The sequence below is a fragment of the Hypanus sabinus genome, chromosome 7 (assembly GCF_030144855.1).
Source record: "Hypanus sabinus isolate sHypSab1 chromosome 7, sHypSab1.hap1, whole genome shotgun sequence".
NCBI classification, from domain to species: domain Eukaryota; kingdom Metazoa; phylum Chordata; class Chondrichthyes; order Myliobatiformes; family Dasyatidae; genus Hypanus; species Hypanus sabinus.
In genome coordinates, this window is record NC_082712.1 from 127,480,540 (window position 1) to 127,507,609 (window position 27,070).

General features: G+C 44.3%; 1 protein-coding gene across 1 annotated transcript in view; it reads left to right on the top strand.

The window, feature by feature from the left end:
* The window catches only part of LOC132397544 (uncharacterized), a 215,824-nt gene that overhangs the window by 56,655 nt on the left and 132,099 nt on the right, over window positions 1-27,070 (top strand). Inside the window, exons 24-28 of the mRNA XM_059976370.1 lie at window positions 14,375-14,647; window positions 15,126-15,398; window positions 19,879-20,151; window positions 24,707-24,979; window positions 25,458-25,730. Of these exons, the coding sequence (XP_059832353.1) occupies window positions 14,375-14,647; window positions 15,126-15,398; window positions 19,879-20,151; window positions 24,707-24,979; window positions 25,458-25,730 (1,365 nt within the window). The remainder of the gene's footprint in view (window positions 1-14,374; window positions 14,648-15,125; window positions 15,399-19,878; window positions 20,152-24,706; window positions 24,980-25,457; window positions 25,731-27,070) is intronic.

Below are 27,070 nucleotides of genomic sequence, written 5' to 3' on the forward strand. Positions count from 1 at the left end.
ATCTTGTCAGGTTGCATCACAGCCTGGTATGAAAGCACCAAAGTTATTGTAAGGAGAATCCTCCAGAAGTAGTGGATATTTCCCAGTCCATCATGGGAAAGATCTCTCCAGTATTGAGCACATCTATACATAGCACTGTCACAGGAAAACATCAACCATCATCATGAACCCACATCATCCAGGCCATGTTCTCATCTCATTGCTGCTACCAGGAAGGTGCTGGAGCTTCAGGATCTCAACCACCAGTTCAGGAGCATTTATTAGCCCTCAACCGTCAGGCTCTTGAACCAAAGGGGATAGCTTTACTCCACTTCATCAGTGAAATGTTCCCATAGAATATACATTCAATTTCAAATAGATTTCTACTTACATTCTCAATATTTATTGCTTATATATTTCTTATTATTATGACTTTTTTTCTCCTCTTTCTTTTTGTAATTGCAGTTTGTTTATTTTTTCATTGGTTGTTGTCCATCTTGTTGTGCGAGGTCTTTCATTGATGTTATTGCTTTTCTTGCATTTACTGTATTTGCCCACAAGAAATTGAATGGCAGGGTTGCAATGGCGACACTTTTGTGCTTTGTAGTAAATTTACTTTGTTCTTTGAACTTCTGAATTTTGAAAATGGTAAGAAAAAGACCTTGATTGGAAACCTCATGTCACATTCAAGTTTTTGAAGCTCTTGATCAGGAGATGATGAAAAACATCCTGGTGGCCTACTGTGCATGATACTGTGAAGCATCAACTCCAGAAAGAAAGCAGGTTAATAGAAGAGCGTGGGGGAAAAGTCATAAATTGGAGATGTCGGCAGAAGAGGGAAGAGAGACTTTTGGTCTCACAGTTGAGACTAAAACTGTGTCTCAGTTTTGTGGGCGAAGAGACAAATCAAATGAGGTTGCAGGCAACATCAGATGCACAACAACTCTGGCAGGGTCTGCACAACTTTACTTCCAACAAAGTGAAACACAATAGTATGAATGGCAGTAATGTTTCACTACCAGGTGAACGCAATGCCTTCTATGCACGCTTTGAAAGGGAGAACACAACTACAGCTGTGAAGATTCCTGCTGCACCTGATGACCCTGTGATCTCTCTCAGAGGCTGATGTTAGGCTGTCTTTAAAGAAAATGAACCCTCGCAAGGCAGAAGGTCCCAGTGGAATACCTGGTAAGGCTCTGAAAACCTGTGCCAACCAACTAGCAAGAGTATTCAAGGACATTTTCAACCTCTCACAGCTCTGGGGAGCAGTTCCCATGCACTTCAAAAAGGCAACAATTACACAAGTGCGTAAGAAGAATACTGTAGGCTGCCTTAATGACTATCACCCAGTAGCACTCACATCGACAGTGATGAAATGCTTTGAAGGGTTAGTCAAGACTAGACTGAACTCCTGCCTCAGGCAAAGGACCTGGACCCATTGCAATTTTCCTACGACCACAATAGGTCAATGGCAGATGCATTCTCAATGGTTCTATGCACAGCTTTGGACTACCTGCACATCACAAACACCTGTATCAGGATACTGTTCATTGACTATAGCTCAGGATTTAATACCATCATTCCCACAATCTTGATTGAGAAGTTGCAGAATCTACGCTTCTGTACCTTCCTCTGCAATTGGATCCTCAACTTCCAAACCCGAAGAAGACAGTCTGTGTGGATCGGTGATAACATATCCTCCTCACTGATGATCAACACTGGTACACCTCAGGGTGTGTGCTTACCCCACTGCTCTACTCACTGTATACACATGACTGTGTGACTAGGCATAACTCAAATAACATCTTTAAATTTGCTGACTATACAACCATTGTTAGTAGAATCTCAGGACATCAGAACATCTAGGGAAAAAAAGGAATCTCCTTTAGTGTTCTTAGAGTAAGCTTGATCTACATAACTTTAACTCAGCACAAAGCATGCATTTTGGCTGTAGATGCTTTATTTGAATCTTAATAAATACAACAAAGATAGACAAAGAATCTGAGAAAGAAATGGAGAGGGAAGCGCCAAAAGGAGATGGAGAACAGGCAAGGAGGGATTTACCCATGATAGATGGGCCATATCCACCACTCTTTGGAGGCTTTTCCAGTCAAGGACATTGGTGTTTCTGTACCAGGCTGTAATGTAGCCAGTCAATATAATCTCCATTACACATCTATAAAGGTTTATCAAAGATTTAGATGACATTTCAGATATTCACATGCTGGACCCAGGACAATTCCTCTGAAATAATAACACCAAGGAGTTTAAAGTTTCTGACCTCTGATCTCCCAATGAGTTCTTGTTCATTGTCCTTTTGTTTCCTCCTCCTGAAGTCAATAATTAACTTCTTGGTCTGACTGACATTTAATCTCTCTGCTGTGTACTGATTCATCGCTACCTTTGGTTCGGCCAATGACAGTGGTATTGGCAAGAAACTCAAATATGGCTTTGGAGCTGTGCTCAGCTTCACTGCTGTAGATATAGAACAAGAAGGGATCCAAGCACACTGGATTTTTGGTTCATCCACTCTACTTGTGATCTGACCTAATTTAGAATTATCCACTTGGCAAAAGGACATTTGATTCCATCAGCTATAGCATGTGCTCAACTGTAGCTGTAAACACTAATTCCTGTAGTATCCTACCAGACACAACCTGCCAATCCAAGAAATATTACTCATTGCTGTTTCTCTGATAACTATTTATCAATTTATGTGTCTACAATATTCCTAGTTCCATTTGCTCTCGTCTTATTGATCAAGCCCCGTGCATAAATTGAGAGCCTTCTGAAATTTCAATTTCACAAAATTCACTGGTGTCCTCTTATCTATTCTTCTACTTATTCTCAGAGAACCGCAGACTATTGGTTAAATATGTATCCGTTCCCAATTCCATACTGATTTTGCTCAATCATATCTTTTTCAAGGTGTTCTGCTGTTACTTCCTAATCACAGATTCCAGTATTTTCCCTCTTAATGTTGGTTGTGGAACAGATCACTGGTTACCCATTGTCTCATTTTCTCTCCCTCTTCTGCTAAATACTGGGCAAAAATTTGTGCATCATTTCCAGAAGCTGGAATGTGATAACTGGAGCATTCATGACCACCAAAACTGCTGCTTTCAAATATCTGGGATTGAAAAGAATCTGCAAGAGGAACTCAGAGTGTCATGCAGCATCTGTGGAGTTGCTTAAAGGGTTTGTCAATGTACCAAGGCCGGTGCAGAGTGTGATGATACACGGTTCCTCCAGCAGTTTGTTTACTGCTCTAGATGCAAGTCTCTTGGTTCTCCAGTCCTTTGGATTTAATGGTTTCTCAGGAACTCTTCTATTAAATTTCACTGTTCCTCATTGATCCTAAACCATTACTCCTCTTGTGTTGCTGATCGGGTGTATAATTCTGCGAAGGCAGACACAAACTGTTGCTGAACTCTGTAATTTTCTTATTCTTCTATGGCCTGTCATTACGTTTTGTGTTCTTGTGTAGAAAGGATATTTCAGTTTTATCATTTCTGAATAATATATGGGTTTGTGTTCAACACATATTTGTAGATATCAATAACTTTAAGCATACAAGTGCAGGAATGGAGTGATTAGAACTGGGAGATCAATCAGAGCTGAAGGCTGAAATTAGGATGAATTATTCTGTCAAATTATTGATACAATAATTGAGGACATTTGAGGACCCTCCATTGAGGACTGTTTGAGCAGTGGGGCAGAAATAAATCCTGGAGGATCATTGGGAATACCAGCCATAAACTGCTTCAGCTGTTTCCATCTGGCAAACACTACTGCAGCATTAAAGCCAGAACCAACAGGATACGGGATAGCACAAAGATACATGGAGTCATAACACAAAGATTTTTACTCCCTCATGTTGTGGGATGGACGTACGATTTAAATAAATTCGGAAGAATGGATTTCTGAGATTGCAATGCCTGAATGTGAACTGCAAGTGCTGGGGTAGATGGGTAAAGAGTTAAAGGAGGACAAGTGACATACAATTATAGCTGCACCAAATATTATTTTTGCTGTTCATAATCATGGAGCTGTGGCCAGGATAGAAACCAATTAAAAACTAAAACAGAGAAGCTTCATTGCTCATTAAGAAGCTTGACCATGGAGAGTAGTTGGGTTAAATCAAGAGACGTAGTTCATATCGAGTTGACTTGTCTTGCAGAGAGGGCTGATGACTTCAAGTGCAAATTTTCATGTGATCAATATAGGATTAAAAATGGTAGTATTTATTTAAAAGGAACATTTTGAGTTGAAAAATTGGAAATATTAGAACTAAGTTCTACATTAAGACAAAATGCAAGCCAAAATAGGCTAATATGTTAAAACATTCAATCCCTCAAGCAATAAGGCTTACTTATCATTTTTCTGGGTTAATAATTGCAATCGTACATGGAAAATGTGAGTGGTTTCTGGACACATTATATAGAAATGTTAAAATGTTTTTGTCAAACCAGTCCACAGGACTTTATACAGCAATCTGGAAAGAGACAGTCATGGTGGACAGAATTGAAAGAAAACAGTCAATCCCTCAAGCAATAAGGCTTACTTATCATTTTTCTGGGTTAATAATTGCAATCGTACATGGAAAATGTGAGTGGTTTCTGGACACATTATATAGAAATGTTAAAATGTTTTTGTCAAACCAGTCCACAGGACTTTATACAGCAATCTGGAAAGAGACAGTCATGGTGGACAGAATTGAAAGAAAATGGATAAAATAAAGGGGTTTATTTCTAAATTGCTCTTTGGAATTGAGAAGGAATTCACTTACTGGTGAACTGAGATATTGATACAAAGTCACCCACTTAATAAAATTATTGCCCAAACCAAATTGTTCTAAAGTGAAAAAAGATTTCGGCCATTTGACACAATCAAAGGCCTTTTCTGCATCTAAGGAAACCATCAAGCTGTCCACTGCCTGTTGCTGACATACATGAATCACATTAAGTAATCTTCAGATATCGTTAAATGATCTATGGCCTTTTACTAAACCCAACTGATCCTCTTTTATGATAAAAGGTAACAGTTTCTAATCGCAATGCTAAGGTTTTAGATAAGACTTCAAAGTCAACATCCTCAATAAGATGAAACTATTGAAAAAATATTGTCGCAATCCAATAACAATACCTTCAGGGCTTGGAGGGCAGTGTGACAAATTGAGGGTAATGCAGCAAAAATATCACCCTTCACTCCAATAACCGGCAGTCCAGATTTTCAGCCTGGCATAGTTGATTCTGGAGATAAACTTTGGCTATTTTCCATCTATGAGATTTGTTTCATGAAGGAAAAATGATGTATTTTAGTCAAATACTACAGAAATTTAACATAGCCAACAAGGACCTTTTTGCTTCCTTCAGATCAGAGATTTCAAACAGAAAAAAAAACATTTTTGATAACTGATTTCTATACCTCTGACATAGAAAAAAGGGTGTTTTGTTCTAAGGGTGAAGTCTCCATCAATACTTTTCCCATCATAGTGAGTGTGGCATAGAGAGAGAAAAAAAAGAAAAAAAAGTGGAGAAGAAAAAGGGTGGCGGGGGAATAAATATATGTAAAGGATGGGGTAAGAAGGGGAGGAGGGGCATTAACAGAAGTTAGACGGAATATAAGGTGTTGTTCCCAGCTCTCTCTCTGCCCCTCTCACAAATACTCCTTGCTGCATCCTTCGAAAATGTACCCCACCATCCAGGCCATACACTCTTTTCAGGGTTGCCAGTAGGAAGAAGGTACAGGAGCCTCAGGACTCACACCACCAGATTCAGCATCAGTTAGAACCACTCAATCATCAGGCTCTAAAACCAGAAATAATAACTTCATTCATCCAATGACTGAACTGTTCCCATAACTATGGACTCACTTTCAAGGACTCTTCATCTCCTGTTTGCAATACTTATTGCTTAATTCTTTACGATTATAATTACTATATTCTTTTTCTGCGTTTCCACAGTTTGTTTGTCTTTTGTGCATTGAGTGTTTGTCCTGTTTAGTGTGGTCTTTCATTAATTCTATTGTGTTACTTATAATGCATGTCCACAAGAAAATGGATCTTGGGGTTTTATACACTGACATATTTTTACTGTAGTAATAATTTAAATTTGAACATTGGTCAATGTATTATTACATAAAAAATGGTAATCCACTTTGTTCCTCAGAGCAATAGATTCTACCTGGCCTGCTGTGTTCCACCATCATTTTGTCTGTGTTGCTTGTTATCTAAAACTCTGTGTAGAACACAAAACCGTATGTTGTTCACAAACTGTATAAAATTGAAATATCCTTTCTACACAAGATCACGACAAGTAATGACAGGCCAGAGGAGAGTAAGAAAATTACAGAGTTCAGCAACAGTTAGTGTCTGCCTTCACAGAAGTATACACCCTGTCAGTGACACTGGAGCTGTAATGGTTGAGGATCAATGAGGAACAGTGAAATTTTATTAAAGAGTTCTAGAGAAACCATTAAATCCCAAGGACTGGAGACACAAGAGATGTGCATCTAGAGCAGTAGCCAAACTGCTGGAGGAACTCCGTGTGTCACCACACTGCATGGAGTTGATACATCAACAAACCTTTTAAGCACCTCCACAGATGCTGCATGACTCTCTGAGTTCCACTCGCAGATTCTTTTCAATCCCGGATATTTGAAAGCAGCAGCTTTAGAGGTCATGGATACTCCAGTTATCACATTCCAGCTTCTGAAAATGCTGCAGCGAACAGCAAATCTTTGCCCAGTATCTAGCAGAAGAGGGAGGGAAAATGAGAAACAATAGATAACCAGTGATCTGCTCCACAATCTTCATTAGGAGGGGAAAATCTGGAATCTGTGATTGGGAAGTAACAGCAGAACACCTTGAAAAAGATATGATTGAGCAGAATCAGTATGGAATTGGGAACGGATACATATTTAACCATTATTCTGCGGTTCTCTGAGAATACGTAGCAGAATAGATAAGAAGACACCAGTGAATTTTGTGAAGCTGGAATTTCAGAAGCTTCTCAAAAATTTATGCACAGGGACTTGATCAATCAGACGAGAGCATACAGAGCTAGAAATTATGAAGAAACATAATTTGATAAATAGTTATTAGAGAGACAGCAAAGAGATATATTTCTTGGATTGGCAGTCTGCGTCTGGTAGGATGCTACAGAAGTTAGTGTTTGCAGCTACAGCTGAGCACATGCGCTGTCACCAGTTTGGCTGATAGATCCAAATGTCCTTTTTCTCAAGTTGGATGACAATTCTAAATTAGGTGAGGTCATAAGGAGAGTGCAGGAAGTAACGCAATTTAAGGCGACATGGTGAAGCTGTGTGACTGGATAATGACAAGACTGAGGTTTCAATACCACCTTGTGCAACTGTATTGTCAATTTTTTCCTCACTTCAGACCTCAGTCAGTTCAGATTAGTTACAGCATCTCCAGAATCCCCATCATCAAAGGTGCACCACCAGCCTGTGTGTTTGGATCCCTGTTCTTCTTCTACTATACATATGATTGTGAGGCTAAGCACAGCTCCAATGCCATACTTAAGTTTCCTGCCAATACCACTGTCATTGGCCGAATCAAACGTGGTGTTGAATCAGCGTTCAACAGCCAGATTAAATGTCAGTCAAACCAAGAGGCTGATTCTTGACTTCAGGAGGATGAAAACGACGTCCATGAACTAGACCTCATCGAGGGATCAGAAGTGGAGAGGGTCAGAAACTTTAAATTCCTCGGTACTATCATTACGAAGGAATTGTCCTGGGTCCAGCATGCGAATATTTGAAATGGTACCTAAATCTTTGAATACTTTTATATTTGTGGTTAGAGATTATATTGAATGGCTACATTACAGCCTGGTATGGAAACACCAATGTCCTTGACTGGAAAAGCCTCCAAAGGGTGGTGAATATGGCCCATCTATCATGAGTAAATCCCTCCACACCATGGAACACAGCTATATTGAGCACAATCGCAGGAAAGCTGCATCCATCAAAAATGTACCCCACCAACAAGGCCATACTCTCTTTTCAGTGTTGCCTTTAGGAAGAAGGTACAGGAGCCTCAGGACTCACACCACCAGATTCAGGATCAGTTAGAACCACTCAACCATCAGGCTTAAAACACAGAAATAATAACTTCCTTCATCCAATGACTGAACCGTTCCCATAACTTTGGACTCGCTTTCAAGGACTCTTCATCTCCTGTTTGCAATACTTATTGCTTAATTCTTTACGATTATAATTTCTGTATTCTTTTTCTGCATTTGCACAGTTTGTTGTCTTTTCTGCATTGAGTGTTTGTCCTGTTTGGTGTGGTCTTTCATTAATTCTATTGTATTAATGTGGTGAACTATGTGCCTGTCTGGACACGCCCCCTGCTGACTGCTCCTGTGGCTCCTCCCACAGGCCCCTGTATAAAGGCGATCTGAGGCCTGACGCTTGGCCTCAGTCTCCAGGACATAGTATGATGGACACTCACTCCTGCGCGTCCCTTTCGGTGTCACGAATGGTGTCTCTGTGTTTCCAGAGGGAAATGGACCGGATGGTGGACCAGTATCGACTGCAGGCCACATTTCCCTATCTGGATAACATCACCATCTGTGGTCACGACAGGCCAGATCACGACGCCAACCTCCAACGATTTCTCCAAGTGGCCGCAGCTCTGAACCTTACTTATAACAGGGACAAGTGTGTGTTTGGAACCACCCGCCTTGCTATACTTGGGTATGTCGTGGAAAACGGGGTTATTGGCCCTGATCCCGAATGTATGCGCCCCCTGTTAGAACTCCCTCTTCCCACCACTCTCAAGGCCCTCAGACGGTGCCTGGGTTTTTTTTCCTATTACGCCCAATGGGTCCCCCATTACGCAGACAAGGCACGCCCCCTGGTCAAGTCTACCTCGTTTCCCCTCTCTGCTGAGGCCTGCGCGGCCTTCAGCTGCATTAAAGAGGACATTGCCAAAGCTACGATGCATGCCGTGGATGAGACTGCTCCCTTCCAAGTGGAGTGTGATGCCTCCGATTTTGCTCTGGCTGCTACCCTCAATCAGGAAGGCAGACCAGTAGAATTCTTTTCTTGCACCCTCCAAGGCTCCGAAATTCGGCACTCCGCAGTGGAGAAAGAAGCCCAGGCCATAGTGGAGGGGCAGTCCTCTGGGCAGATGGGGAGCTGGTGATAAGCGGATTTCAGATCTATTGTCGAGTACACCTTGTACTGAGCAATCTGGTTGACCATATCCGTGATGCGGGGTAGGGGGTACCCGTCAAGCTGCGTAAACCTATTGATGGTTTGACTATAGTCCACCACCATCCTATTTTTCTGCCCAGTCTGAACAACAACCACCTGGGCCCTCCAAGGGCTTGAGCTTGGCTCAATGATCCCCTCCCTGAGCAGCCGCTGCACCTCCGACTGAATGAAGGCCCTGTCCCCCACGCTGTACCTCCTGATTTTAGTTGCCACAGGCTTACAGTCAGGGGTCAGGTTGGCGAACAGTGGTGGGGGAGGGATCTTGAGGGTGGAGAGTCTGCAAGTGGTGTCGGTAGCGCAGCTGTCGGCCTGGTTCTGGATGGGATGTGTGTGCCCGTGTGTGTGTGTGGTCAGTAGCGGGGTATGTGAAGAAGTCCCACAAAACTGAGGATTCCTGACAGTGAGTGGTGGGAGGGGCCCGTCGTATACCATAGTCACACTTTCGAGATGGCTCTGGAAGTCCAGCCCCAATAGCACAGGTGCGCACAGATTAGGCATGACCAGCAGTTCAAAGTCCCGATATACTGTGCCTTGCACCACCAATGTCGCTACACAACCCGCCCGGATGTCTGTGGACTGCGACCCAGAAGCCAAATGGAACCTCTGACTTACCGGCCGCGTTGCGAGTCCACAGCGTTGCACTGTGTCCGGGTGAATAAAACTCCCAGTGCTGCCCGTGTCAAACAGGCATCTAGTCCTGTGCCCCTCCACCCAGATGTCCATCATGGACCTTGCAAGCTGGTGTGGGGCTCTTTGGTCGAGAGTTACAGTGGCCAGAGTTGAATCGCCGTCGGGGTACCCGGTAAGCATCGGAGGGCCGGGGGCGGGGCATGCTGATGTCGACAAAGATGGCCGCTCACATCCGGGGTACCCGGTCAGCATCCGAGCATCCCCCACGTTTCACCCGCAGCGCTGCACTCCGCTCGAGGTTGAGACTTACAGACCTTGGCGAAGTGGCCCCGCTTTCCGCAGCTGGAGCTGGACAGCGTTGTCGAGGGTGTTTTTTATGGCCGCAGAAATAACACACGGGCTTCTGACGGGCCACAGCCGTGGTCAGGGTCGGGGAGCTCGTGGAATCGCGACTGGCAGCGGCGTTGGCGAATTCGCTCCCGGGAGCCGCGGTGGTGGGGTCTGAGGTGTCCACGGAACCGGCGGGGAATCGCGCGACTGGACAGCGTCAGCATTATGCAAAGCAGCTTCTAGAGCGTTGGCCTTCTCCATCGCCGAGCGTAAGGTAAGGTCGGCATTTTCCAGCAGCCGCTGGCGCATGTACACTGACCTCAGTCCCGTCACAAAAGCGTCTCGCACCAGCAGCTCCGCATGCTGTTCTGCCGTGAGCGTCTTGCAGTCGCAAGGTCCTACAAGCGTCTGTAGTGCTCGGAGAAACTCAGCGCACGATTCGCCAGGCCGCTGTTGCCAGGTAGCTAAACGATGTCTTGCGTAGACGGTGTTCACCGGCCGCAGGTACTGTCTTTTGAGGGCGTCCAGTGCCCCATCGTAGGTCGGCAGGTCCTGGATAATGGAGTAAACTTTGGGGGTGACCCTCGAGAGTAGGATTCTGTGCATAACGGCGGGTTCAGTTGCACGAACCTCCTCCAAGTACGATTGGAAGCATGCAAGCCAGTGTTCAAAAGCGAGAGCTGCGTCAGGGTCTTGAGGGTCCAAATCCAACCGGTCCGGACGCAAAACGGTTTCCATGTTTTAAAACTTCCAGTCAATAAAATTGATGCACCATCAATAACTCACACTGAGACGTAAGGTGAGATATCGGCTTTTATTGACTGGAAGAAGGAACCAGGAGTGAGTGTCCATCATACTATGTCCTGGAGACTGAGGCCGAGCGTCAGGCCTCAGATCGCCTTTATACAGGGGCCTGTGGGAGGAGCCACAGGAGCAGTCAGCAGGGGGCGTGTCCAGACAGGCACATAGTTCACCACAGACAGGTAGAGTACGAAGTAATCCTGCAGGTGGCAGATGAGAGGCTTCTCAATGGGCACAGAAGGAACGTGCTGAGACATAGTATCCCCCTCCCTCATCCTGTCTAGATGGTGCGCATTACGAAAGTCCAACTTCGAGAAGATAGTGGCTCTGTGAATTGGTTCAAATACCGAATTAATGAGGGGTTGTGGGTACTTATTTTTATCTGTTATGTTGTTTAGGTCTCGGTAATCAAAACAAGGATGAAGCGACCTATCCTTCTTTTCTACAGAGAAGAAACTGGCACCTACCAGGAAGGGTGAAGGTCTAATTATGCCCACCGTGAGGGCTCGCTATTGTATTTCTCCGTGGCCTTCCTCTCCGGTCGGGATAGGTTCTAATGATCACTGGTGGGTGACGAGGCCCTGGGGAGAAGGTTGATGGCACAATCATACGGGCGGTGCGGAGGCAGGGAAAGAGCCCATTGTCTCCTGAGTACCTGTCCCAGGTCATGGTACTCTGTGGGGACTCGGGACAAGTCGAGGGATATCCAAGACAGCCGGGGTCACGGTAGTCTCCTTGGGAGATGCAGCTGACCACAGAAAGTTGGCGTGGCAAAACGGGCTCCAGCTGGCTATGCTCCCGGTAGACCAGTCGATGTGGGCATTGTGGTGGTTCAGCCATGGGATCCTAGAACTACAGGGGCTTGAGGCGAATGAATGAGATTGAATCATACCTCCTCCCGATGCTTTCCAGAGAGAATCAAGGTCAGGGGTGGCATACAGTGGGTCACCCGAGCCAGCAGGTTTCCATCCAGTTCTCGGGCCTCAAGAGGGGTATTTTATGACTCCCGAGGTCTTCCGGCCTGGGAGGCTAATTCTTCATCCAACAGATTGCCCTCTGCACCAGAATCCACCAAGGCAGATAGGGACAGGGACTGTTGTTGATTCATGATAGCAGGGATCTGTATTGGGGTCTGGGAACTGAAGGGAGCATCGTCTGACTCACCAGAACAGTAGGTGCGGGAGCTCTGCGAGGAACAGAAGGGAGAGAGAGGTCAGGGCTGTTTGAAGATGGTAAGGTGGGCCGTGGGATGGCCCGAGGAACGCGGTGACCGGTCTTTTCTCTCAGACGCTCTCAAAGTCAATTACGTAGCCCAGTGGCTAGAGAGACTAAAGAGTGCAGGCTGTCCGTGTCATCCTCATTTCAGAGACAAAGGAGGAGAAGGAGGAACAGACCTCTGGTCGATTGTCCCAGATCACTATGGCCCATGCTAAGGCATCCCCCTTAACAGTGCCATGATGTATGCAATTTTTGATCTGTCCGAGCTGTACATACTTGGCTGTTGCTCAAAAACCAGAGCAATGTAGTAAAACGGCCCAGCACTTCCCTAGTTCCCCAAGATAAAATGTGAGTTTATCTACTCTGGATAAATGATATCTGAAATTGATGATGGTAAGGCAGTGGATGTGGTCTACATGGACTTTAGCAAAGCATTTGACAAGGTCCCCCATGAGATACTCAGCCAGAAAGTTATGAGGCATGGGATTAGTGGAACTTTGGCTGTTTGGATAAAAAATTGTCTTAAAGAAAGAAAGCAGAGGGTAGTTATGGAAGGAAAGTATTCTGCCTCGATGTCAATGACTAGTGGAATGCCGCAGGGATCTGGCCTGGAACCCCTGCTATTTGTGATTTTTATAAATGACCTGGAAGTAGAGGCGGAAGAATGGGTGAGTAAGTTTGCGGATGACACTAAGATTGGAGGAGTTGTGGATGGAGCTGTAGGGTGATAGAAGGTGACAAGAGGATATAGATAGGTTGCAGACTTGGGCAGAAAAAATGGCAGATAGATTTCAATCCGGACAAGTGTAAGGTGATGCATTTTGGAAGGTCAAACCAGAAGACTGAGGACAGATTTAATGGTCAGTTACTTAAGAGAGTGGATGAACAAAGGGACCATGGGGTTCAAATCCATACATCCCTCAAGGTCGCTGCACAGGTTGATAGGGTAGTTAAGAAGGCCTATGGGATACTAGGCTTCATTAACAGGGGGATTGAGTTCAAGAGTAGAGAGATCATGTTGCAACTCTACAAATCTCTGGTGAGACCGCACTTAGAGTATTGTGTTCAATTCTGGTCACCTCATTATAGGAAGGATGTGGAAGCTATGGAGAGGGTGCAGAGGAGATTTACCAGGATGTTGCCTGGTTTGGAGAACAAGTCATTTGAAGCAAGGTTAGCAGAGCTGGGACTTTTCTCTTTAGAGCGTAGAAGAATGAAAGGGAACTTGATAGAGGTCTACAAGATTATGAGAGGCATAGATAGGGTGGATAGTCAGTACCTGTTTCCCAGGCCACCAATAGCAAACACCAGAGGGCAGAGGTACAAAATTAAGGGAGGGAAGTTTTGGGGAGACATCAGAGGTAAGTTTTTTACACAGAGGGTTGTGAGTGCCTGGAATGACTTGACAGGGATGGTGGTGGAGGCGAAAACATTAGGGGTATTTATGAGCCTCTTGGACAGGCACATGGATGAAAGAAAAATGGAGGTTTATGGGGTAGTGTGGGTTTAGTACTTTTTTTAAGGATTGAATGAGTTGGCACAACATGGAGCATTACTTAGGCCATGGTATAGAAAGTAGCTAAGAAGTGCTTTAGCTGGGCAGAACAAGTATGCATTTAAGGGGTAGCTTTTGAGATCACAGCTCAGAATCAGGATCATTGATTATTGTCATTGACGTATGTTTGAAATTGGTTGTTTTGTAACAGTACAATGGTTGAAAGCATTAAAAAAATTACTCTGAGTTCCAATGAAAATGAATTAAATAAATAGTGCAAAAAAGGTATATTGAGGTTGTGTTCATGCGTTCATGGACCATTCAGAATTCTGATGGTGAAAGGGAAGAAGTTGTTTCTTAATATTGAGGGTGTGTCGTAACTCTCCTGCAACTCTTTCCTGGTGATAGTAATGAGAAGAGGGCATGTCCAAAATGGTTAACATTCCTAATGATGGATGCTGCCATTTGAGGCAAAGCCTTTTGAAGATTTCCTCAATGGTGGGGAGACGAGTGCCCATGAAAATGGGTTTGGATGCAGAAGTACAATGAAAACTTACCACCATCTGTTTTACATTAACCATCAAATCTGAGCTATTCTCAGTTCATAAAATACATTTATCACCAGCAATTGGTTTTCAAAGATAATCAACAAAATTAACTTATTTTCCCCAACAGAACCAAACGTAGTGAACAGCCTACAAGTTGACTATGTTGGCACTGACTCCATAACACTGAATTGGGAACAACCAATAGGATATAAAGATGACTATCGCTATCTGGTAGTGACAAAAGCAAGTTCAGAACCTACCATTATCATTCAAAATGAAACTGTAAAATTTGAAAATGCTACTGTGAGCAATCTGACCGCTGGAACCAACTACACCTTCACCGTTATCACACTTGTAGCCAATGTCCAGTCTGATTCCAGAGAAGTATCCAGCTACACAAGTAAGTACAGCAGAAGGTGGCTTCCCTCTATAGTAAATTGTATAAATCATTAATTTCCACTGAAGAACACAAGATCAAAGTCCTGAACACCTCTTCTCAATCTTATTAAATGTGTGTCACTTTGATATTCTGTCCCATTCCTGCTCTGAGCTTCACTGCAATTGTGCTAGAAACCAAAGACTGAGATCCCACGTTTAGCCTGCGGTATCGACATCCTCCTTTCAGTCTGACCTATATCATTCTCTCTGCAGATGCTACCAAATCTGTTACAAATTTCCTGCCATTGTGTTTACTTCATGTTTTGAGTGTTTTTAATTGTATAATCCTTGCAACTACTCCTTATCAATTTAACTAAATTCAATATCTTTCTCATCTGCTGAGATGGTCCTGTTCTGTGATGAACATAATTACCTTTCACCACGTTACGTTCTGTGTCTGAAACCTCCTGGAAAATCCCATCATTTCTTTCATCCCACAGAACCTGTACAGATACCAGAAGCAAACATCAGTGTTAGCAGCAATGGGACAGTGGATAGATTGTCTGTCTCCTGGATTCCACCACCTGGAAACGTGGAGCTGTTCTTTATCACTCTTCAAGGTGTAAATTATACGTCAGTACAGACAGTCAGCAGTAGAAACTCCACATCTGTAACTTTCACTGATCTTCGACCTGGTCGTGTGTACAACGTCACAGTGATTACAAGCAGTGGACCCTTCAATGTTACCTCTGCCAATGTGCAGGGTATAACAGGTATGTACAAAGTGTGAAGAACAGTTTTAATTGAATTTCTTTTGTATTAGAAATGATAAATGTGGAACACATTCTTAAGCATTGACTGCCAAATTTGAGTCGTGAAATCACTATGATTGAAGAATTTGATCTCCAGTATTTCACTAACACTGATTGTTTGACCCCGATTCAATATTTAATTATTGGGGGTGGGGATGTTGCCAAGCAGAAAAAAATCCAACGTACAACAAGCTGGAGGAACTCAGCAGGTTGGGCAGCATCCATGGAAACGAGCAGTCAACGTTTCGGGCTGAGACAATTCATCAGGACTGAAGGGGGTGGGGGCAGGCGGCCTATGAAGAAGGTGGGGGGAAGTTGGGAAGGAGAAGGCTGGTAGGGATCAGGTTAAAAACCAATTAGAGGAACGATCAAGGGGTCGGGGAGGGGAAGCAGGGAGGGGATAGGCAGGAAAGGTGAAGAAGGAATGAAAGGTGAAAGCACTGTGTAGTAGAAGAAGGCAGAATCATCAGAGAGGTGATGGGCAGCTGGAGGAGGAGGCAGAGTGAAACTGGGATGGGTAAGGGAGAAGGAGGGAATTACCGGAAGTTGGAGAATTCAATGTTCATGCCAAGGGACAGGAGACTACCCAGACGGTATATGAGGTGTTGCTCCTCCAACCAGAGTTTGGTCTCATCATGGCAGTAGAGGAGGCCATGTATGGACATATCGGAATGGGAATATGAAGCAGAGTTGAAGTAGGTGGCAACCAGGAGATCCTGTCTGTTGCGGCGTACGGAGTGGAGGTGCTTGTCGAAGAGGTCCCTCAATCTGCGTTGGGTCTTGCCAATGTAGAGGAGGCTGCAACGGGATCACCGGATGCAATAGATGATCCCAACAGACTCACAAGTGAAGTGTTGCCTCACCTGGAAGGACTCTTTGGGGTCTTGAATGGTGGTAAGAAAGGAGGTGTATGGACAGGTGTAGCTATTACGCTTGCAGGGATAAGTGCCAGGTGGGAGATCCATGGGGAGGGATGTGTGGACCGGGGAGTTGCAGAGGGACCGATCCCTGCGGACAGCAGAGAGGGCTAGAGAGGGAAAGGTGTGCTTAGGAGGGCTAGAGAGGGAAATGTGTGCTCAGTGGAGGGGTCGTGTTGAATGTGGTGGAAGTTGTAGAGGATAATATGCTGGATCTGGAGGCTGGTGGGGTGGTAGGTGAGGACAAGGGGACCTCGGTCCCTGTTGTTGTGACGGGTGAATGGGGTGAGGGCCGAACTGTGGGAAATGGAGGAGATGCGGATGAGGGCATCATTGATAACAGCAGAAGGGAAACCATGATCCTTAAAGAAAGAAGACGTTTGAGATGTCCTTGAATGGAAAGCCTCATCCTGGGAGCAGATGCAGTGGAGGCGGTGGAACTGGGAATAGGGTATAGCATTTTTGCATTTGGCAGGGTGGGAAGAGGGCCTATCACCTCTCTCATGATTCTGCCTTCTTCTACTATGGTCTGTGGTTTCTTGAGCAGAAGGGAGGTTAGGGAGGGCTACAAAGTGCACCATCTTGGAGAACCGGTCTACCACGGTGAGGATGTGGTGTTTCCATGGGAAGGGGGTAGACCGGTAAGGAAATTTAGTGCAATTTGCGACCAGGGAGGACCAGGGACAGTTAGAGGACATAGTAATCCTATAGGTGGCCGATGAGAGGCTTTTCAACAGGCACAGATGGAACATGCCGAGTCATAGTATCCCCCTCCCTCACACTGACTAGATGGTGTACATTGCGAAGGTCCAACTTCGAGAAGATGGTGGCTCCAAGAAGTGGTTCAAATGCCAAATTAATGAGGGGTAGTGGGTACTTATTTTCAACTGTTATGTTGTTTAGGCCTCGGTAATCAAAACAAGGATGAAGCGACCTATCCTTCTTTTCTACAGAGAAGAAACTGGCACCTACCAGGAAGGGTGAAGGTCTAATTATGCCCACCGTGAGGGCTCGCTATTGTATTTCTCCGTGGCCTTCCTCTCCAGTCGGGATAGGTTATAAAGATGACTGGTGGGTAATGAGGCCCCGGGATAAGGTCAATGGCACAATCATACGGGCAGTGCGAAGGCAGGGAAAGAGCCCATTGTTTCCTGAATACCTCTCCCAGGACATGGTACTCTGTGGGGCTCTGGACAAGTCGAGGGAGACCAAGACAGGCTGAGTAGCAGTAGTCCCCCTGGGAGATGGTGCTGACCGCGGAAATTGGCGTGGCAAAACCGGCTCCAGCTGGCTAATTTCCCGGTAGAACAGTCGATGTGGGCATTGTGGTGGTTCAGCCATGGGATCCTAGAACTACAGGGGCTTGAGGCGAACGAATGAGGTTGAGTCATACCTCCTCCCGATGCTTTCCGGAGAGAATCAAGGTCAGGGATGGCATACCGTGGGTCAACCGAGCCAGCAGTTTTCCATCCAGTTCCCGCGCCTCCAGGTAGGTATTTTATGGCTCTTGAGGTCTTCTGGACTGGGAGGCTAATTCTTCATCCAACAGATTGCCCTCTGCACCAGAATCCAACTAGGCACAGGGACTGTTGTTGATGATTCACGATAGCCGGGATCTGCATCCAGATCTGGGGAACTGAAGGGAGTGTCGTCTGACTCACCAGAACAGTAGGAACGGGAGCTCTGCAAGGAACGGAAGGGAGAGAGACGTTAGGGCTGGTTGAAGATGGTAAGGTGGGCCGTGTAATGTCCCGAGGAACGGGGTGACCGGTCTTTTCTCTCAGACGCTCTCGAAGTCGATTATCTAGCCTAGTGGCTAGAGAGACCAAGGAGACCAGGCTGTCCGTGTCATCATCATTTCGGAGACGAAGGACGAGAAGGAGGAACAGACCTCTGGCCGGTTGTCCCAGATCACGGTGGCCCATGCTAAGGCATCCCCTCGTAACAGTCCCATGATGACACAATTTTTGATCTGTCCGTGCTCTACGTACTTTGCTGTTGCTCAAAATCCAGAGCAATGTAGTAAAACGGCCCGCACTTCCCTAGTTCCCCAGGATAAAATGTGAGTTTATCCACTCTGGAAGAAAGAAGAAATATGTAAATCATTGTTTAGATAGAATCTACAATGAGATCTAGAAATTGTAGAACATGAACCTAAAACACAGCGTACAGTTTCATCAAACAGTTAAGAAGGTTCATGAAATGTTAACATTCATGGCAGGGGGTATGTTTGATGCAACTTTATAGGATGGTGGTAAGACCACACTTGGAATGATGCAAACAGTGTTGTCCTCAATGATTGTGGAAGGATGTATGTGCATTGGAAGCAGTGCAGGGAAGGTTCACGTGGATGATTCATAAAATGAAGGGATTAACATGAGAAGAATGGTTAATAGATTTAGCCTGTGTTCTTTAGAGCAGCAGACGTAATCTTGTGGGAACATGTAAGTTGCTGAGAGGCTGTTAGATCTAGAGAAAGTACCTAGAACTTGGGGATTGTTTTTAAATAAGGGATCTCCCATTTTAGACTCAGAGGAAGAGGCATTTCTCTTTTGAGAGACTGCAGAGGAATTCCCAACTGCAGAGACTTCTAGAGGTAGAGCTATATTCATGACAGAATGACAAATTTTTAAGTAATATTAAAATTTGTAATAATCCAGCACTCTCAATACTGTAGTGGTGACACGCAAATGGACGGATTTTCTTTTCTGTTGAATGTTACATCTCATAATAGTCCACCCAACATACTTTAAATTACCCAGTGAGGAGACAGGTTTAAAGGGAGTACAGGAACTAGTGGCCTGGTGACAGACTGTGAGAACAGGACACCGCTGAGTCCAGAGTGAGCATGGAACATCGGTCCTGTGTGAGTTTAAAGTGAGCACGGCAATGGGGTCTAGAGAATTTCAAGTAAGCTTAAAATAAGGTCTCACGCAGTTTTGTGGGAGTGCGGGGACAGGGATCCAGTAAATTTAAAAGGAGCATTAGAACAGAGCCTCAGTGAATTTAAGGGGACTGCAGGAGCTGGAACCCCAGTAGGCTTAAGTAGAATTTGGAAAATAAAACCAGATACTCCAAATGTCAAAACATTCCATTTGACAAAAAGTTGGAGGGCAGATTATAGGAATTTTATGTACATTGCATAATGAAGAAAGCAGGAAATTGATGTTCAGGGGATGAATGGTCTACTCCTATGCCATTTCTTATATACTTATGTTTGAAGAACAATGCTTTCAGCTCATTGTAAAGACCCCTTTCACACGAGATGAGGATAAGATGATTTTTCACCTTTCTAACTATATATCTGATCTTGGACTTGATGCTAGTGATTTTGAAGCACTGTTATCATTCCATTCCTTTTACTTGACAATTCCCCCTGTACCGTTGAGGGTATTTCAGTCTAGTTCATGGAAAGCTCCATCAACAATTTTTAGGGAATTCTGCCCATGACACAGTGAAAGGATGTAAATTGTATTCATTTTCCAAACTATATTTACCATGATGTAATTTTATTTCTCTCACAGTTCCTTCACCACCCAGACACATAGTAGTGACCGCTGTCACTAATTCATCACTTCATTTTAGCTGGGAGACACCAGAAGACATGAATCTTGGAGAATACACTTTTATTGTCAGCTACCAAATGGCTCAAGCATCAAATAGTACAACTTATAGAGAAGAAGAAAATAAATCGGCTATATTTAATCTTAGCTCTGGAACTAATTACACCATAACTGTTCTTACCAATATTCTTCAGAATTTGAACAGCAGCTTTGTGACAAAATCTGTCTACACAAGTAAGTGCCTATATTCTTCGCCTGCAAAGCTGAAATGTTTTGTTTGATTACATGAAGGAAAATATTTCACATTCGCTTTGCTTCCTACAGTACATTTCATCAGAGTGAATGTAATTTCTGGGGTGAAACAGCAGAGTAATGGCTAGTGCAATGCCTTACAGCTGTATGATGGGGGTTATAAAGAGTTTGTCCATTCCCCTGTGACCATGTGGGTTCTCCCAGGTGTTCCCGTTCCCTTCACATTCCAGAGACGTACGGTTAGGACTAGTGAATTGTGGGCATGTTATGTTGGCACTGGAAGTACATTGTCAAACTGGAGAGGGTCAGAAGGAATTTACACAGATGCTGCCTGAACTAGAGAGCATGAGTTATGGGAAACAGTTGGCCTCACTGGATCTTTATTTATTGGAGAATAAGACAAGTATCATAGAATTGATAAAATTGTGGTGGTATGGATAAGGTGGATGGTCAAAGCCTTTTCCCCATAGTTAGAGATCCTTAAACTACAGGCCACAGGTACAAGTTGACAGCGAGTTAAAAAGAACTGAGAGGTAACTTCTTCGCACAGAAGATGGTGAGTACCAGGAATGAGCTACAGGCAGGTACACCTGCAACATTTGTAAGGCATTTGGATAACTATATGCAGGGGAAGGGGGAACATTATGCGCTTCATACGTGCAGCTGGAACTGGCAGGGAGCATGCTGTGGTCAGCATGGACCAGTTGGGCTGAAGGGCCAGTTTCTGTGCTGTATGATGACTGTTAGGACAGTTACAGCATGCCCAGCGCAATCACTTCTGATTTGATTGGACACAAACAACACATTTCAGTGTATGCTTCAAGTACATATGACAAATAAAGATAACATTTATCCTTAGTTCATAATGGGCACAGTAACTATAATGATAGAGTCTGATTTTGGGCAGTAGGTGAATATTGGAATCCCATTTGTTGTTTGTCGAAGATGGTTTAGCAAAGATTTCCTTAGTTCTTAAATAACAGTTCAGGAATTGATTTTCCAAGGCTGCCCACTCCATTGACCACATGAAGCTCCCATCAGCTTGTGAAACTGCCACACACATGCTTCAACGTGTCTTCAGGCTCCACTGCTTTCCTCAAGACATAGTGTCTGATCGTGGATCACAGTTCACTTCCCACTTTTGGAAGGAATTCTGCTCTCTTGTAGAAGCCACAGCCAGCATCTCATCTGCTTTCCACCAACAATCAAATGGTCCAATGGAGAGAGTGAACCAGGAGTTAGAGACAACCCTGCATTGCCTTGCCTCTTCCAACTCCATGTCCTGGAGCTCCCAATTGGTTTGGGCAGAGATCGCCGACAATAACCTTCAGTCATCCTCCCCCAATATGTCTCCCTTCGAATGCCAGAAGGGATTCCAGCTGCCATTCTTCTCCGATCAGAAGAATGATGTAGGAGCTCCTGCTGCTGAACAGCTGATGCTGCACTACAAGTGCACCTGGAGACGTACCAGGGCTTCTATCCTACGCGCCCACAAACAGAACTCCCGGCAGACTGATCAGCTCCGCTGACAGTTAAGGCCATTCAAGCCAGGAGAGTTCTGGTTGACATCCAGGGATTTTCCACTGATGGTCGAGAGGCGCAAATTGGCAACGCACTACGCGGGACCATTTGTAGTTGAAAAAACTGTCAACAAGGTATTGTATAGATTGCATCTACCAGCATCAATGAAGATCCACCCTGTATTCCATGCTTCCCAGCTCAAGTCAGTCAGTACCTCTCCCCTGGCTCCACCTGGCATCTCGCCAGATACATGGTAAGGTCCAATACCTTGTAGACAAAGATGGGTGTGGTCCAGAAGAACGTTCTTAGATCCTGGACAAGTCACTCATCAAGGACTTCCAGCAGACACAGGGCAATGCTTTTGGAGGGGTGGGCTGTCACACCCATGAGTCAGCAGCGCAGCAGCTACGGCAATTGCGCTCGTCAATATGCATGTGTCAGCTAATTATTATCACATTGTGATGGTATTTAACTGCATTCTCTTTGTTTTAACTCTTGTCAAGACCCGAGCAAAGCACAGCAACATTTCGCTGTCTACTTGTATTATGGCTTGCCTGAAAAATTGGACTATAGAGTTAGCTGACTTGGAAGACTAGTGGTATTAATTTCATACTTAGTTATTCCTTTGAGCTGCAGTGTAGGCTTTGTTTTCCATTTGAGAGTTTTAGTTAATGACCCTGTTTGGCCTAGCACTTACTGATTTCTTTTCCTTCTAACTCTCGTTGCATTAAAGTCTGTGAACTATTGACCCACTTCAGTGTCCTTCGCTCCAAACTTGGGCCAAATCGGAACAAAGTGACAGTAGCAGGTGCCAGAAGAATGTTGATATCTCCTCTACACATTCCTGACACTTCAAGGAATCGTCATGAGAGGCCTGAAACTTCTCCAAGCAATTTTCTGAGCCAATCCAATCAGTCTGCTACATACTTCCTTATTTCGGGGCTCACCCAACTGCCAGTTAGCATGATTAACTGAAATCAACGCTGAGACTAAAAACCTCTCTTCCCTCTTCTGACAACAGCTCCAATTTATGACTTTTCCCCCACATTCTTCTATTAACCTGTTTTCTTCCTTTATAACTCCTCCTGGACTCAAGTGGTATAGCTACTGAAACTCCTGTACCACCTTCCTGATGGGAACAGCAAGAAGAGAACGTGGCCTTGATAGTAGAGGTCCCAGTTGATGGTTTCTGCTTTCCTGCGACAGCACTACGTATAAATGTGCAGAAGAGTGGAGGTATCTTTCCCGTGATGGACTGGGCCATATCCATTTACATACGAAGCTGTGATGCAACCAGTCAATATAAACTCCACTATAGAAAAATGAGAAAGTTTTGGATGACACGCTGAATCTTCACAAACTTCTCAGAAAATAGAGGTGATGCCAGGCTTTCTTTGTAATGGCACGTATGTGTTAAACCCAGGACAGCTCGTCTGAAAACTACGCAATTTAAAGATGCTGACCCTCTCCACACCTGATCCCAATTGAGGATTGACTCATGGACGTCTGGTTTCATCTGGTAGTAAATTATGACTTTCTTGGCCTTGCCGATGTAGAGTGAGAGGTTGTTACTGTGCCATCACTCACCAAGATGTTCAATTTCCCTCCTCTCAGCTGATTCGTCTGAATCTTTGACTCAGCCAACAAAAATGATTTTGTTAGCAAACGTAAATATGGCATTGAATTTGTGCTTATCCACACAGTCATAAGCATAAAGGGAATGGAACAGGCGAATAAGCCCACAGACCTGTGGTGCACTTGTGCTGATGGAGATTCTGGAGGAGATATCGTTGCCCATTCAAGTTGACTGGGATCTGCTATTACAGAAACCTGAAAAGTCTATGGAAAAAAAAGGAAACTCCATTAGTGTTCTTACAGTAAGATTAATGTACACAAGTTTAACTCAGTACAAAGCATGCCTCTTGGCTGTAGATGCATACCATTCACCTGAAGGTTGATAAAAAGGAAGTGGTACTAAATTGGGATGGATGCAATTCATCAGATCTCAGACATCTGAGATCTCTCTCCACTGATGCTTAGACTTAGCAGCCAAACTAATCATCAGTTTCAGCAATCAAAGTTGGATGTGGATGCTTCCATTTGAAAGGAAGCCAAGGTAAGAAATATAATAAGTCTTAAGCTGTAAAAAAGAATCACCATTCGCCCACCTGTTTAGATCATGATATATTTCTGGCACTGAACAATGGTCTGTTTACAGGACAGGCCTTCCAAATAACTTTGCTCCAGCATTACTTTTGCACATTGCCTGGGAGCAGAGGGAGTGCACGGGGAAGTTTGATGACTCTTTGCATTTACAATTAGTGATATGGTTGACCTGGACTATCAAGAGCCTGTTTGTGAACCAAGACACATAGTATAGTCTCTGTCGTTCAGGAGCATTACTTAGGCCATGGTATAGAAAGTAGCTAAGAAGTGCTTTAGTTGTGCAGTTCAAGTATGCATTTAAGGGGTAGCTTTTGAGATCACAGCTCAGAATCAGGATCAGGTTTATTGTCATTGACGTATGTTTGAAATTGGTTGTTTTGTAACAGTACAATGGTTGAAAGCATTAAAAAAATTACTCTGAGTTCCAATGAAAATGAATTAAATAAATAGTGCAAAAAAGGTATATTGAGGTTGTGTTCATGCGTTCATGGACCATTCAGAATTCTGATGGTGAAAGGGAAGAAGTTGTTTCTTAATATTGAGGGTGTGTCTTAAGTCACCTGCAACTCCTTCCTGGTGATAGTAATGAGAAGAGGGCATGTCCAAAATGGTTAACATTCCTAATGATGGATGCCGCCATTTGAGGCAAAGCATTTTGAAGATTTCCTCAATGGTGGGGAGACGAGTGCCCATGAAAATGGGTTTGGATGCAGAAGTACAATGAAAACTTACCACCATCTGTTTTACATTAACCATCAAATCTGAGCTATTCTCAGTTCATAAAATACATCTATCACCAGCAATTGGTTTTCAAAGATAATCAGCAAAATTAATTTATTTTCCCCAACAGAACCAAACGTAGTGAACAGCCTACAAGTTGACTATGTTGGCACTGACTCCATAACACTGAATTGGGAACAACCAATAGGATATAAAGATGACTATCGCTATCTGGTAGTGACAAAAACAACTTCAGAACCTGCCATTATCATTCAAAATGAAACTGTAAAATTTGAAAATGCTACTGTGAGCGGTCTGACCGCTGGAACCAACTACACCTTCACCGTTATCACACTTGTAGCCAATGTCCAGTCTGATTCCAGAGAAGTATCCAGCTACACAAGTAAGTACAGCAGAAGGTGGCTTCCCTCTATAGTAAATTGTATAAATCATTAATTTCCACTGAAGAACACAAGATCAAAGTCCTGAACACCACTTCTCAATCTTATTAAATGTGTGTCACTTTGATATTCTGTCCCATTCCTGCTCTGAGCTTCACTGCAATTGTGCTAGAAACCAAAGACTGAGATCCCACGTTTAGCTTGCGGTATCGACGTCCTCCTTTCAGTCTGACCTGTATCATTCTCTTTGCAGATGCTACCGAATCTGTTGCAAATTTCCTGCCATTGTGTTTACTTCATGTTTTGAGTGATTTTAATTGTATAATCCTTGCAACTACTCCTTATTAATTTAACTAAATTCAATATCTTTCTCATCTGCTGAGATGGTCCTGTGCTGTGATGAACATAATTACCTTACACCACGTTACGTTCTGTGTCTGAAACCTCCTGGAAAATCCCATCTTTTCTTTCATCCCACAGAACCTGTACAGATACCAGAAGCAAACATCAGTGTTAGCAGCAATGGGACAGTGGATAGATTGTCTGTCTCCTGGATTCCACCACCTGGAAACGTGGAGCTGTTCTTTATCACTCTTCAAGGTGTAAATTATACGTCAGTACAAACAGTCAGCAGTAGAAATTCCACATCTGTAACTTTCACTGATCTTCGACCTGGTCGTGTGTACAGCGTCACAGTGATTACAAGCAGTGGACCCTTCAATGTTACCTCTGCCAATGTGCAGGGTATAACAGGTATGTACAAAGTGTGAAGAACAGTTTTAATTGAATTTCTTTTGTATCAGAAATGATAAATGTGGAATACATCCTTAAGCATTGATTGCCAAGTTTGAGATGTGAAATCACTATGATTCAGGAACTTGATCTCCAGTATTTCACTAACACTGATTGTTTGACCCCGATTCAATATTTAATTATTGGGGATGGGGATGTTGCCAAGCAGAAAAAAATCCAACGTACAACAAGCCGGAGGAACTCAGCAGGTTGGGCAGCATCCATGGAAACGAGCAGTCAACGTTTCGGGCTGAGACAATTCATCAGGACTGAAGGCGGTGGGGGCAGGCGGCCTATGAAGAAGGTGGGGGGAAGTTGGGAAGGAGAAGGCTGGTAGGGATCAGGTTAAAAACCAATTAGAGGAACGATCAAGGGGTCGGGGAGGGGAAGCAGGGAGTGGATAGGCAGGAAAGGAGAAGAAGGAATGAAAGGTGAAAGTACTATGTAGTAGAAGAAGGCAGAATCATCATCGAGGTGATAGGCAGCTGGAGGAGGAGGCAGAGTGAAACTGGGATGGGAGAAGGGAGAAGGAGGGAATTACCAGAAGCTGGAGAATTCAATGTTCATGCCAAGGGGCTGGAGACAACCCATATGGTATATGAGGTGTTGCTCCTGTAACCCCCTGGGTCGCCTCAGGCTCACTCAGCTCGTTCTTGTCTAGGGGGAGCAGCCTTCGGCCCCGCCAAACTGGGTAATCAGCTGGTGTGGATGCTGTGTGATGTCCCCGCCTCGCCCAAAACCAGACAGTACACCATATGCAATTAAATGAGTACAATTTATAAAGGTTACTATAACTAAGTGATTAATAACGATACAGTATATATGAAGAGAAAATTAAAGAAAAGGCGCCAAACTTATCAAAGTCCAAACCACTTCGTGCACAAGCGTTGGAGCTCAATTACTGAAGTCTTCTGGCCACCATTCGATCCCCTCCGAACTCCTCGACTCGCAGCTCAGGACCCTCCGAACTCCTCGACTCTCCAAACAGCTCAGGACCCTCTGAGTGGTCAACCAAGCACATCTAGCTTCATCCCCCCCCCCCTCCTCGGAGAATCTCCCGGCCTCGGACCCCCCTTTGGGGTCCAATCCTCGCACAGCTTAGAGCATTGCGTCCTCTCTCTCGACCGCCTCGCGCCGATCTGCCCAAAAGCCCGTCAACAAAAGCTTACAGACTCAGAAGAAAGAACATTAATCCCCATTTGGTTTACAAAGGAATACCACTCTCGTTATCAGTAAATTAGCATTCCTGCTAGTTAACAAAAGGAAACCCTTTCCCAACAGTAACAAAGAAAAAAAAAGAA